The 13,689-nt window shown below is 41.1% G+C and overlaps 1 protein-coding gene and 1 long non-coding RNA gene across 2 annotated transcripts in view; one reads left to right on the forward strand and one right to left on the reverse strand.

Annotated features, from left to right (window-relative positions):
• Positions 1–9,184, reverse strand: part of LOC126981776 (transmembrane protein 179-like) — a 16,491-nt gene extending 7,307 nt beyond the window's left edge. The window contains exons 1-4 of the mRNA XM_050833318.1: positions 8,845–9,184; positions 3,695–3,868; positions 1,632–1,760; positions 1,316–1,400 (exon numbers count right to left, since the gene is read on the reverse strand). Coding sequence (XP_050689275.1) covers positions 1,316–1,400; positions 1,632–1,760; positions 3,695–3,868; positions 8,845–8,954 — 498 coding nt within the window. The 5' untranslated portion in view covers positions 8,955–9,184. The remainder of the gene's footprint in view (positions 1–1,315; positions 1,401–1,631; positions 1,761–3,694; positions 3,869–8,844) is intronic.
• On the forward strand, positions 4,206–8,828 carry LOC126981777 (uncharacterized). Its single transcript, XR_007734133.1, has 3 exons — positions 4,206–8,416; positions 8,543–8,623; positions 8,654–8,828. It is a non-coding gene; the product is annotated as an uncharacterized LOC126981777 (long non-coding RNA).
• Positions 9,185–13,689: the final 4,505 nt, after the last annotated feature.

Consider the following 13,689-nt stretch of genomic DNA (forward strand, 5'->3'; position numbering starts at 1 on the left):
GAGCTCACACTGAGAGCTCTTTTGGGAGTAAGAGGAGGCTTATGACAAGTTGAGGCTGTGAATACTCCAGTGTGGAATCAGACAAGGAAGACCCAAAAAACTCCTGTCATTGTTAGTCACAAAAACACTGAAAGTGGCATGGAGGAGATGTGCGGTAGCCTAGGAGTCACGCTGACCTATAAATTCTTACACAAACTTTAAAACTGGGGCAGTAAAAGGCAGACTGGAAAAACTTGTCACCCGCCCTTTATCTGGCAACTGGAAAACCCTGTTACCCACCCAATGGAAAATAAATAATAAAATAAATGTGGATGGTAGAATTGATCCCGCAGAATCCCCATAAAACATGATTGCCAATGCTGTCCCAAGCACTGAGCAGTGTTGCCCAAACTCACCTACATGTGTAGGAAGCAAGCAGTCTACCTAACACCAGTTGCTAAGGCAAACTGGGTGGCATAACTGCTATGCCACTAACACTCGAGGGGGTAAAGATTAGTGGTGCAACTGTATCGCCAATGATGGTGTAAGGGTCAAAGCCTTTGGCATTTTACAGGTTAACCCGGTAGCAGCGGGGATCATGTTTCTTAATGGTCCCTCTAAGCGAGAAAAATGAGAAAAAATCATCCCTCACACAAACCATTTCACAATATATATCAAAGCATTTGTGATCAGTTTATGTATCATCTATTTGGGATAGTTTAAATCATGGCACAAATTTGGCCCGTCGCTGCTACACGGTAAAGCCACAAATTTGGCCCGTCACTGCTACATGGTAAAGCTACAAATTTGGCCCGTCACTGCTACACGGTAAAGCCACAAATTTGGCCCGTCGCTGCTACACGGTAAAGCCACATATTTGGCCTGTCGCTGCTACACGGTAAAGCCACAAATTTGGCCCGTCACTGCTACATGGTAAAGCTACAAATTTGGCCCGTCGCTGCTACACGGTAAAGCCACAAATTTGGCCCATCACTGCTACACAGTAAAGCCACAAATTTGGCCCGTCGCTGCTACACAGTAAAGCCACAAATTTGGCCCGTCGCTGCTACACGGTAAAGCCACAAATTTGGCCCGTTGCTGCTACCGGGTTAAGTAACACCAGGTGACTTCGCCAAGTTAAGGAGATAATTTGCTGCAGCAGCAAAAAGTTAAAAAAGATACCTGAAGGTGGTCACACTCGCTACCTAACCATACCCCACACAATAATAATAAATGATAAGCACTAAACTATAAAAGGTTATAAACTATATTGCACACAAGCAGCCATAACTGATCCTAAGGTATGGCACAGTAGTTTGATGTGGCACTACCTCACCTGAGCTGTGCCAAACTGGGTGTAGAACATCTTGGTATCAATGCCATCCTCCTTGTCAATGGTGTTGATGGTGGCGTCCTCACAGCTATTAGGGAGGAAGAGTGGTGGTAAGTGGTAGTGATTGTGGTGCTGATGGAAGGAAGGAAGAAGCGACGGAAGACAGAGAGGTGTCAAGGGAGAAAGAAAGGAGGGAACAATGAAAGGAAGGTTGGTAAAATATAGATGACACAAAACTTGTAAACTGATTGAATATATTTATAATTACAGGACCACACAAGTGCTTACTACAACTAGGTACAAACAGATGAACACTTACGCTTCAAATCTCATCATGATAGCATTACACCAGGTCTGGTAGCCAACGGTGATAATGAGAGCACCAACAAGGGCGGCAAGTGCCATCACCAGGCTGATCACCACATCGAAGAATGCACTCAAAAACGTACTGTGAAAGGAGCAGAGAGAGTGGTCACCATCACCAGTCATTATCACCACTAAACTAAACATCAAACAATGTTTTCCTTGTAAGGCAGATTATTTACAATCAATGGGGAAAAAAGGAATAGAGGAAAGCAGTATTTCTGGTCCGTAGAAAGAGAAAGTTGTAGAAAGAGAAAGTTGTAGAGAAGAGCAGTGAGTCCTATCTAGAAAGGAAACAACTGTACAGGAGAGCATTACTTCTTATCACTATAAAGAAAAGAAAGCTTTAGAGAAGAGTAATATATTTCCCATTGCTCATTCCCTCTCCAAATAGGGATGATCAGCCTCCTTTTCAGGAGACCACACTTTTTGGTAGGGCATTCCTTCCCTCAATCATTCACACCTCTCCTACAAATGCATCCAATATGAACTCAAACTAATCTACCCTTTAATGACGTTGATGCCGCTGGCGTCATATAGTTCTATCAGACGTGGGGAATGAGCATGACGCCAGTGCCAGAGAGTGAGAAGCTATCTGGAATTTGAAGGGCGCGCATAACTATGTCTATGTCGATGCTAAGTGACTAACTGGCACCTCTTTTGTCCCTTACACCACTCCATGCTAAAAATAGTCTAGTTCCTGCCTACGCATCATGGCGTCTGCAGAGCGATTATGTTCCCTCAGCCGATCTGTTTCAGCAGTCTTCCTTTAGTTTCTGCTCCTTGTGTGCATGCTGAGCATAGTCATGACACCTCCGCTTATATATGTGATGTTCTAGATAAACCAATATCTTGGTCACAGGAGTGTTCAGAGGAGTGGGAAGTGGAAGTTGGATTTTTGGGGGAATCATGGAATTCCAGCAAAACAATTTGTCAAAATAATAATCTGATTTCACAGTTGAGTAGGTGGATGATTTTTTACAACTTTTATTCAATGAGATTCATTCCAGAATGAAAAAACTACAAAAATTATTTTTCGAGTTTCACTGCAACTTTGGCTCTCTGTAGGCAGTAAATTTCTGAGTCAAAGATTATAAACTATATTTTTCAGACTCCATTGTGATAAAATGAGCAACTTTTCTTCAATAAATTTTCCTGTGTGTTGTACCAGTAAAAAGTGGGAATTTTCGGGACTCATGGAATTCTAGCCAAATGTGACAACCTAGAAAGAAACGGATTTCACAGCAGGGTGCGCCAGAAATTTTTCTATAAAACATCTTTCATGACTTTTTCTCAGTTTCAAAGTGTATTTTCTGCTGACTTTTGCATTATGGGGGGATCTCCCGAGAAAAACTTTTGTGGTTAAATGGGGTTAAAGAAAACAATAATATATTGCATACAGTTAGCCTACAGGTAAAAAGTTATTTTCAAATGTTCATATTAAACTCATTCAGGTTATGTGATTCTTTTTAAAATTAATTTAAAATCAGCCCAAGCAAAAAATGAAGCAGCCCCAAGAGTAACAATATACCTCAACTTAAATTTAGTGGCATAAGAGCAACAAAAGTAACCAAATTTGTTATTTGTAGTCCAGTCTAACAACAGTGCATAACTTGTTTAACTCACTCAGGTGGCTAGCTGGTTAGGCAAGCAGCTGAATGTAGTGATAATGACATGACATCCTCAGCATGTGCGATACAAAACTTTTTCCTCTGGACAGTGGGGAATTTTTTTCTACTCACATACATAAAATATTGCTGATGAAAATGAAATAATGAATAGGTGGGTGACAAATAAAGGGAACCCCCCTGTACACTCTCATACCCCAGAGTAATCTCAACAACAAATTGCTGCTGTTGGTTACTGATTTAATACTGTCCTCTGAAACTGTAGAAATATTACAGTTAACACAGACGAAAAAAAATACAAAAGAGCTTGAATTTTATGCAACTGTAATTCCTGAAAAGATTTGGGACTAAAGCAGCAAAAGTTCACCCCAAACAGCGCCCTTGCACCCACCTTTCAGTGCCGCGGCAGAGCTGTGCCACGAAGCGGTAAATCTGTGTGAGTGCGATGAGCAGCGACACACCGGCCCAGCCCAGGTTGTAGTCACAAAATGCCTGGGATGCCCATGCCACCTTGAACTGGCCTGTCTCACCCCATGTCCCATTGCTGAACAACAGGCAGTGGCCCCTGATGGAAAAGAATGGATTAAAAGTATGTTGATAGGGTAATGGTATGTTATACAATCAGCAAGGTCAGGCTTGATTAATGGGTTTAGTGCCGGGCTACTCAAATGGCGCCCGCAGTCCAAATCCGGACCTTCTGAGTGCTGTAGCTGGACCCAGGCTTCAAGAGTAGAAAAAATTTAATTGAATAACATGAAGGTCCAGGCGATGGATTCTTGCAATGCATTTCCTCGACTGGCTGTAGGCCCTACAGTCAGTCAAGGAAATACACTTACAAGAATCCATCGCCTAGACCTTCATGTTATTTAATTATATTTTTCTACTCTTGAAGCCTGGGGTCAAGTAACAATTATTATCCGGACCTCTGCATACATTTGAACTTATCTAGCTAGACCTTTACTCATAAAAGTTGAGTAGCCCTGTATAGTGCATGATGAAGTGTGTTGATGGTGTGCTATGTAAATGGGCTGGTTAGGTGTTTTTTCTAACTGATTCTGCTCTCAATCAAGGTATATAAGTAAACTGATAAAGAAATTAATGAATTGATAAGTGAACAAGGAATTCAATATGAGAATATTAAAAAGAAACCAATAAATCAATAAAGAATTAAGTACAGCAAAACCTTTAGGTTTGTACAATTGGAACAGAGGCCTTGCCAACTTAACTAAATTGCCAATCTATGTAATAGCCCACCCCCCTTTTCTGGCACCTCTGAATCCCCAGGGTTGCCATATACTAGGGGTTTTACATTATCAGACAGTGGATCCTGTATTTCACAAATTTCTATTTAAGAATTTTTATAAAGTCTGAGAGCTGAATTTAGGATAACTTTTCCATATACGATTTTATTCTATTTAACATGAATCATATTACAGTAGTGGTGAAAATAAAAATATAAACAAAAATCCATCCATTGGTCCATAGAGCAACAAAATGATTATATTAAACAAGGAAATAAATCAAGGAATGAGTAAATGAATGCATAAATGAATTAGTAAATAAAAATAAATGAAATAGGTGCCTCTCAGTTAGGCTTAATGTGTGAGGTTCACCTAACAGGCCTACTGTAACAGCACCCTGTGTGGTGTGGGAGATAGCAGGACTGCTGGAGGGCTTCTGTATCTTGTTTATGTGTGATAACAAGGAAGCAACACATCAGTTATTACAGGGTATTGATTTCTCAGTTTTCCCCACATTACAATACATGATAGAAGGCTGTGAATGAAGGAGAGGGAGGGTGGTAGGGCTGCAAGATGTGCATGGGAGGATGAAGGAGAGGAAAGGGATGGTTCATGAGGATAGAAAGCTTTGAGTGAAGTGGGAGAGGAGGCAGGACAACCAGATACTGTGTGGGAGGAGAGGAAGGAAAGCACAGCACAAGGGAGGGTGATGGAAAGGAGAGGTAGGATGATCAGGTAATATATGGCAGGGAAGAGGAGAGGGGAGAGTAAGTTAGGTCACTGTAGATGTGAGGGAGGAGAGGAAGGCAGTATGTAGAGTTAGGTTAAGAATTGGCGGCGATGGTGCTGCCGCCACAGCCGCAAAATAGCTCACAGAGGGTTTTGTTAGGTTAGGTAAGGTTAGCTAAGGTTAGGTTAGGCTATATTCATGCTCCGTGATAAAATTCGCGGTATTTGCATAAAAATAACAGGTTTGCTCTGGCGATGGCCGCAGTGCAGCCGGTGTTGCAAGAAATACCTCCTCGCAGAAATAAGTCACATTTACATGTGGGGGAGCCCAGGGGGGGCACAGCCCCCTGGTTAGAAGGGGGGTCGAGGGGGGCGCAGCCCCCCCATTAGCAGGTCGTAAAGTTCGGTTGGAGTAGTTTAAATATGTTCCCCCACTCTAAACCCTCTGCGAGCTATTTTGCGGCTGTGACGGTGGCACCGTCGCCGCGGCCAACACCAGAGGAGGCGACACACTTTCGTAAACATTATCCCCTATTTTCAAGAGTAAAAAAAAAGTCCTTGAATTGGATTTTGAAAGCGTTTCCATGACTGTTGAAGGTTTGTTGAAAAGATATATACCGTTTACCATTGTTTACCGTTGATGAGGTTTCAGGCCCTGCTCTGCTGCTGATGCAGCGCTCTACGAGGGCCGTCAACAATTTCAACGTTAGCCTCAATAATAGTCTTCGATGCACTTATTCTCAAACATCATAGTGAGTGAGTGAGTGAGTGTCTTAATTTCTTTCATGAATAATATCACATATTACAATTAGTCCAGTGTTTATGTCTGCTGTTTTCATTATAGCATCACAATTAAATATTCAACAATTATTTCCAGCACACTGAACCTTCATCACACACAATTTATCTTTGAGTACTGACACTGATTAACCCCTTCCCGGCAGCAGGGCAGATGTATGTACTACCAAAAAAAAAATCGTCTCTGTATAGACGCTGTCGACTTTCATCCATACGTGTATATATAGATTCCCCGCAAGTGGGCATTCCAGATTGACGTCTATATATAGACTCTGCCGCAAAACTGAACAAACATTTGAATCTATATATAGATGTTATTTGAATTTGATTGGTTATATGTATATTGATATATTTATATGAAGGTTTAGATTCTGTATCAGTGTAATCATCAAAAACATCCAAACAATCAGCATCTATATCCTCAGCTACCAAAGAAGTCATTTCTTCCGTCTAAAGAGGTCTCTTTCTCCTTGACATGATAGACTAATAATAAAATAAAATAGGAAAAAAGAAATGCATAAATTCCCAGTGTTAGCTGATGTGCATAGCACATCCACCACCGACAAAGCACAAGCGGTGACTGTCCTTGAGAGGCAATGTCGGTAAGTGTCAGGGGGTTTGAGATGCCAAATAACGATTTATTTTGTTGATTTTGTTAGTAGTAAGGAATCGTCTATATATAGACCATGCTACAATCTAGTGTGGGCAAATGAGAGCAAACGTCTATATATAGACGCGCCGACAAAAAGTCCCAATTTCGAAACGTCTATATATAGATCCTCGGCCGGGAAGGGGTTAATAGCCATGATCGGTCACGTTACGAATTCTCTCAATTTCAGTCTGGAGAACTACACAACACTGGTCATTCGCTGAGTGGTTGATTTCAGGCTTCTTGTATCTCACACAATTTATGCATTTCTTCTCAGCCATGGTGCACTCCTGTGATTTATGATTGCCAGTGCATTTGAAACAATTTGGGGCATCTCCATTGGTCTTGGCAGTACAGTTGGCCTCAAGATGGCCATATCTCTGACAATGATAGTATATAATTGCATGGTATCTGTCTCACTGTGTATATTCCCCATTCTAATTTTAACTTGTGATTCTTGTGAATCAGCTGTTTTATAGTTGGGTCACACCTCAAAATGTAGTGCATCGTGCCGCCAGCTGCAGGCTTGCTAAAAACCAGCTCAATCTTATCCTCAACACCCCCAATGGCGTGTAAGAACTCATTGCGGTCTAAGATGGTCTCCTTTATTTTTTCCTTAATCTCCTCTTTATGCACATTGCATATCATGATCTTTGGTTTCATCTTTCCAACACTCTTGGTATTAATTTGCTGAACAGACTCCAGTTTTTGAGCAGCCTCATCCCTTGTGTTCTCATTATCAAAGTTCATGATAATGTTACCTCTATTTGTAAATCTTGAATCAGTTATCTGAATACCATTCAATGCCCGAGACTTCATCCTTCATGTCTGTTGCCTTCTTTTCCTGTGTAGAAGCTTTTACAACTAAGAGATTTTTCTTGACCTTCTTGCCTCTCTTTGCCACCTCAGCCCAGCTAGATTCAGCATGCTCAGCAAGTTTAAGCATGTCAACAACTGATCCCAGCTCCTGCACCTTCACAGCCCTTGATTCAACTTCATCCTTAACCACAGATATTTCCTTAGATAATTGTTGCTTGAATTCATCCATTTTTTCCACAATTTTGGTAGCCAGAGATGCTTTATGGAGGCATGGGTTGCACATCCAATTAATTTTAAGTATATTCTCCTGCTTAATTCCAGACAAATGAGCACACTTCACATGACACCATTTAGGGCACAAACAGCATCCAATCCATTTCTCGCCTGTGAAATCCTTACAAATGTAACACAAATCCAACGGGACCTTGGCTTTGCCAGCTATGTCGACACAGCACTTTCCACACGGAGCAAGACATGACACATCCGATCATGGCCACGACCACTCACCACAAGAGACAGTGATGTTTCATAAAGTAGATAATGAGATACTGGCACAGTACTAAAACAAATCTTTACCAGTACTTATATTTATTAGGTTTGTTAGTATTATACGTGTTATTAAAATTCCGCCACTTTTAATGGACTTCCAACATTAACGGACTAAGTTCCCCTCATAAGTCCATTGTGCCGAGGGTTTACCATATAGGTATAGGTACATCTTTTGTATGCCGGTGTGGGTTTTATTCACAAATAAAGTTTTCATGCAATGACTTGGATTTTGGTCACTCTTCATACAAGGGGTTGGAGTTTTATCACAGAACCCTTAAAAACGGCACACAGGCCAGGTGACCCATACTTTACACAACACACAGGCCAGGTGAACCATCCATAACAAGGTACAGGCCAGGTGAACCATACTTTACAAGGTGCACAGGCCAGGTGAACCATACTTTACAAGGTGCACAGGCCAGGTGAACCATACTTTACAAGGTGCACAGGCCAGGTGAACCATACATAACAAGGTACAGGCCAGGTGAACCATACTTTACAAGGTGCACAGGCCAGGTGAACCATACATAACAAGGTACAGGCCAGGTGAACCATACTTTACAAGGTGCACAGGCCAGGTGAACCATACATAACAAGGTGCACAGGCCAGGTGAACCATACATAACAAGGTGCACAGGCCAGGTGAACCATACATAAGAAGGTGCACAGGCCAGGTGAACCATACATAACAAGGTGCACAGGCCAGGTGAACCATACATAAGAAGGTGCACAGGCCAGGTGACAGGTGAGCCTTACTTGAAGTCGTTGAGGTGGAAGGAGATGGGGATGATGATGCACAGGGCCAGCAGGAGGGTCAGCAGGTATGTGGTGACCTGGGACAACACCAGCACATTGTTCAGGGCCATGGCGGGGGTCTCGGGGTCACACGGAACTCAGGTCACAGGGATCACACTCCTACTCCTCCCAGCGTTGTAACGGCGCAGGCGCTACTATGGCTCTCCCTCTCTCTCTCTCTGTTGAACACACAAGCGCACCACGATAAGACTGTGCTGTGTTGTGCAGTCGACTACCACGGGCGGCTGGTTAGCTCCTTGGTGATTGGGGCCTGTGCAGTGGGTGGGGGGGAGGGGCAGGGCAGGGGCGCTCAGCTGGTAACAGGATTGCCAGGTGTTCTACAAGGATTATTTATCTTCGACAAGGAGATTAAATTAGTTTTTACAGAGAATTAACCTGTTGGAAATATCAAAAGTAGGTACTCTTATCACATCCTTCGATCCAAGCAGCCCAGGCAACATCATACCATTCTTAGTAAATGCCAATCATCAATATTTCATGCCAAACATTGTAAGAAAATACCAAATTATGAAGAATTTGGCATTGTTCTTGCTCTTGCTGTACAGGTGACCCGTTGGAGAGTCAGGCCTTCATATCGGCACAACCTGTAAAAATAGAACAAAACAAGCAGTATCCATTACAAATCTTCCAATTCCCTATTTCTTGCACACCACATCTTTTCCAGAAAACTCATTAAATGTGCCAACCTGGAAACTCTGAACAGCACCTCACAATAACATCGCCGCGCTTTTCAAACACTCGCAGACGCTCTCTCTTGTATTTGTTCCACAGCACTGAAACTGAGCACACTTGTGTCAGACTTGTACACCTTTCCCTAACAGCCAGCAGCCACTGAGCTCTGGGAAATTAAATAAGACAGTTTGTGTCTACACCAGCAAGTATCGCCAACCCACCATTACGTCCTCATACTTTACCATAATTTGGTCACCAACCGTAAGAATGTACCGTAAGAAAATGACAGGAGAGTACTATTAGCTTTACGATCAGCCACTGTTTCAGTCAAGGTTCCTCAAGGTTAACCGATCCAGTATCAACCCACTGCGCACCGTGTCATCTGCGCCCGAGGACTCCTGCTGCTGGGCCTTTAACTATCCGTTTTCCGTTTCCGTTTTCAGCGATAACACACCACACTGGGCGGTCCCACACGCCGAAAAAACAACACATAATAGGGACCGTGATTGTAAGAAACTATTAACTAGAAAAGTCACACCACTACTACAAACCATCACACCAAAAAAAAAAAAAAAAAAAAAAAAAAAAAAAAAAAAAATAAAAAGTTAAATGTATTAATGGTTACATGAAAACTACTTCAAACTTTATCATGAGAAGAAGAAGAGAAATGTAAAAACGGTAGAAAAAATCAATACTGAAAAAATAAAAAAAAAAAAAAAAAAAAAAAAAAAAAAAAAAAAAAAAAAAAAAAAAAAAAAAATAAAAATTATGGCTTTTGAAACTTCTTGTTCTCTTGTGGCCTCTCCATGATCCACTGCACAGGTGAAAACTAAAAAAAACAAAACAATATCCACATGTACACAAACCACCACTCAGTCACCCAACCGTAGCCGCACAACAATGTACAAGGCCTACAAAAAAGAGCAGAAGAGAGAAGAAGACAACGTGACTTCCCCACACTGTCAAGGAAAGCACATGACACTTGAGGAGGTGGGTACCCTCAGAGCACCGGAACCATACACAATGGCAATGACGTCATTCGCTTCGGGTACCTCATACCCATGGTTAGCGTTCTAGGGTTAAATACCAAAAAATACTAAACATCAGTACAATGGAGTGCCTTGCGGAGCGCTGCTACGGCGTCGGACCGGGGCCTGAAACCTCATCAACGGTAAACGGTAATAAAATGTAGTTGATAATCCTCGTTGTTTTATTTATTGGTAAAAGAGACATCCAGTACAAACAGTATCTTCACTTCCATTCATCCAGTACAAACAGTATCTTCACTTCCATTCATCCAGCACGAGCAGCGCCTTCTTTCCCATATATACACCCTGCATAAAAGTACCATTCCCTTCAAGCACTCAGCAAAAAAATGCCTTCACTCCCATAAACCCAACACAAAACGTACCATCTCTCAAATACATTCAAAATAGACGGTCCTTTCACTCCCATACACTTTGCACAAAAGGTATATTTACTCCGGCACACATAACACCTTCATCTCCATACAGAGCACAAAAAGTACCCTCCCTCCCATACACTCAGCACAAAAAGTACCTTCACTCCCATACACTCAGCACAAAAAGTACCCTCCCTCCCATACACTCAGCACAAAAAGTACCTTCACTCCCATACACTCAGCACAAAAAGTACCTTCACTCCCATACACTCAGCACAAAAAGTACCTTCACTCCCATACACTCAGCACAAAAAGTACCTTCACTCCCATACACTCAGCACAAAAAGTACCCTCCCTCCCATACACTCAGCACAAAAAGTACCTTCACTCCCATACACTCAGCACAAAAAGTACCTTCACTCCCATACACTCAGCACAAAAGTACATTCACTCCAATAGACTCAGCACAAAAAGTACCTTCACTCCCATACACTCAGCACAAAAAGTACCTTCACTCCCATACACTCAGCACAAAATGTACCTTCACTCCCATACACTCAGCACAAAAAGTACCTTCACTCCCATACACTCAGCACAAAATGTACCTTCACTCCCATACACTCAGCACAAAAAGTACCCTCCCTCCCATACACTCAGCACAAAAAGTACTTTCACTCCCATACACTCAGCACAAAAAGTACCCTCCCTCCCATACACTCAGCACAAAAAGTACCTTCACTCCCATACACTCAGCACAAAAAGTACCTTCACTCCCATACACTCAGCACAAAAAGTACCTTCACTCCCATACACTCAGCACAAAAAGTACCTTCACTCCCATACACTCAGCACAAAAAGTACCTTCACTCCCACTCAGCACAAAAAGTTCCTTCACTCCCATACACTCAGCACAAAAAGTACCTTCACTCCCATACACTCAGCACAAAAAGTACCTTCACTCCCATACACTCAGCACAAAAAGTACCTTCACTCCCATACACTCAGCACAAAAAGTTCCTTCACTCCCATACACTCAGCACAAAAAGTACCTTCACTCCCATACACTCAGCACAAAAAGTACCTTCACTCCCATATGTGTGCACAAAAGGTACCCTCCATCCCATACAATCAGCACAAAAAGTATCTTCACTCTCTTTTACTCAACACAAAAATTCCATTCACTTGCACACACTCAGCACAAAAAGTACCTTTACTCCCACACACTCAGTACAAGAAGTATCTTCACCCTTATTCATTTTGCACAAGTAGTTATTACAATCCTGTACCCTCGGCTAGAAAAGTAGCTTTAAGACAACCAGAAAAAATAAACTTTTCTCCTACACCCAACACAAAATGCACCTTCAATTCCACACACTCAGAACAAAAAGTATCTTCATTACCGTATGCAAAGCACAAATATTATCCTCGGTCCAACACAACCAACACAAAAAATGGCTTAACTCTTTTACACAAAGCACAAAAAATACATTAACTCATGTACACTCAGTACAAAGTAACTTCACTAATGTATACAGCACAAAAAAAGTCTCTTCATTCATACACACTCAGCACAAAAATCAGCCATACACCAAAAGAGGAAAATAATTTCTCATCCATCATTCATTACAGAGAGATTTTTTTACAAACATCCACCACAAAACATGTCTTACTGCAGCCCTTTTTGCACAAAAGTACATACAAGAAAATACAGTTGTATATGTAGTAGACAGACACCCTCACCATAGACTGCCAGGTCTTCTGGTGTCTGTTCTTCCTATGTATATTCCTTATGCTGAAAATAAGGTCACGTTTCTCATCTACACAAAAGACAAACACAACATATATATATATATATATATATATATATATATATATATATATATATATATATATATATATATATATATATATATATATATATATATATATATATATATATATATATATATATATATATCCTCTGTCTTTGGGATTCAATAGAAATCATCATTACATCACTGTCCTCAATATCAAAAGCATCTGGTCCTGGAGACTCAATAATGAAATAACTTTAACATCCTCTCTCTCAGTATAGGATGTCTCTTAATGATCTTTCAAGAAGTGCATCAGTAGTCATAACATCATACACAACTTTATAATTATTTTTACAATCACTAAAACATACTAAGTGTATCTGAACTCCAATTATACCCAGCTGAAGAAAGTATCTTAATCTATATGGTATACAGTACAAGTCCTCTAATCTGAATCAAAGTAGGCCAATCCAGAATCTTAATATTAGTTATATCTGATCTTTTGATAAAATTGGTGTTTAGAATTTTGACCAATAGCCTTTTACTGTACATCAAACGAACAGAAACAGTTCCTTTCTATCTCAGTGACAAAAGACAAGCTGTGCAGAGTACTACTGTATTGAGAAATTTACTTGGCATGGTGGCATGGGTGTGGGATCATGACACTTTATGTTAAGAATCAATGATGCAGGCCTTATACACTTTTCAGCAAATATTAATAGTCACAATTTCATAAATAGAGGAGCAGTGCTGTAACATCAAAACACTTCGAAACTTATCCTAAAGAGTTTTGAAACATGTATGAAATCCCTGAAAAAAAATGCAGCTTACACTTCTTTAAAATTATCACTCAACTCAGTATTACACAATGCATTAAAGTCAGAAATGTGTGGTTTAGTAACACCAATGTGTGTGTGT

The sequence above is a fragment of the Eriocheir sinensis genome, chromosome 49, assembly GCF_024679095.1.
Source record: "Eriocheir sinensis breed Jianghai 21 chromosome 49, ASM2467909v1, whole genome shotgun sequence".
NCBI classification, from domain to species: domain Eukaryota; kingdom Metazoa; phylum Arthropoda; class Malacostraca; order Decapoda; family Varunidae; genus Eriocheir; species Eriocheir sinensis.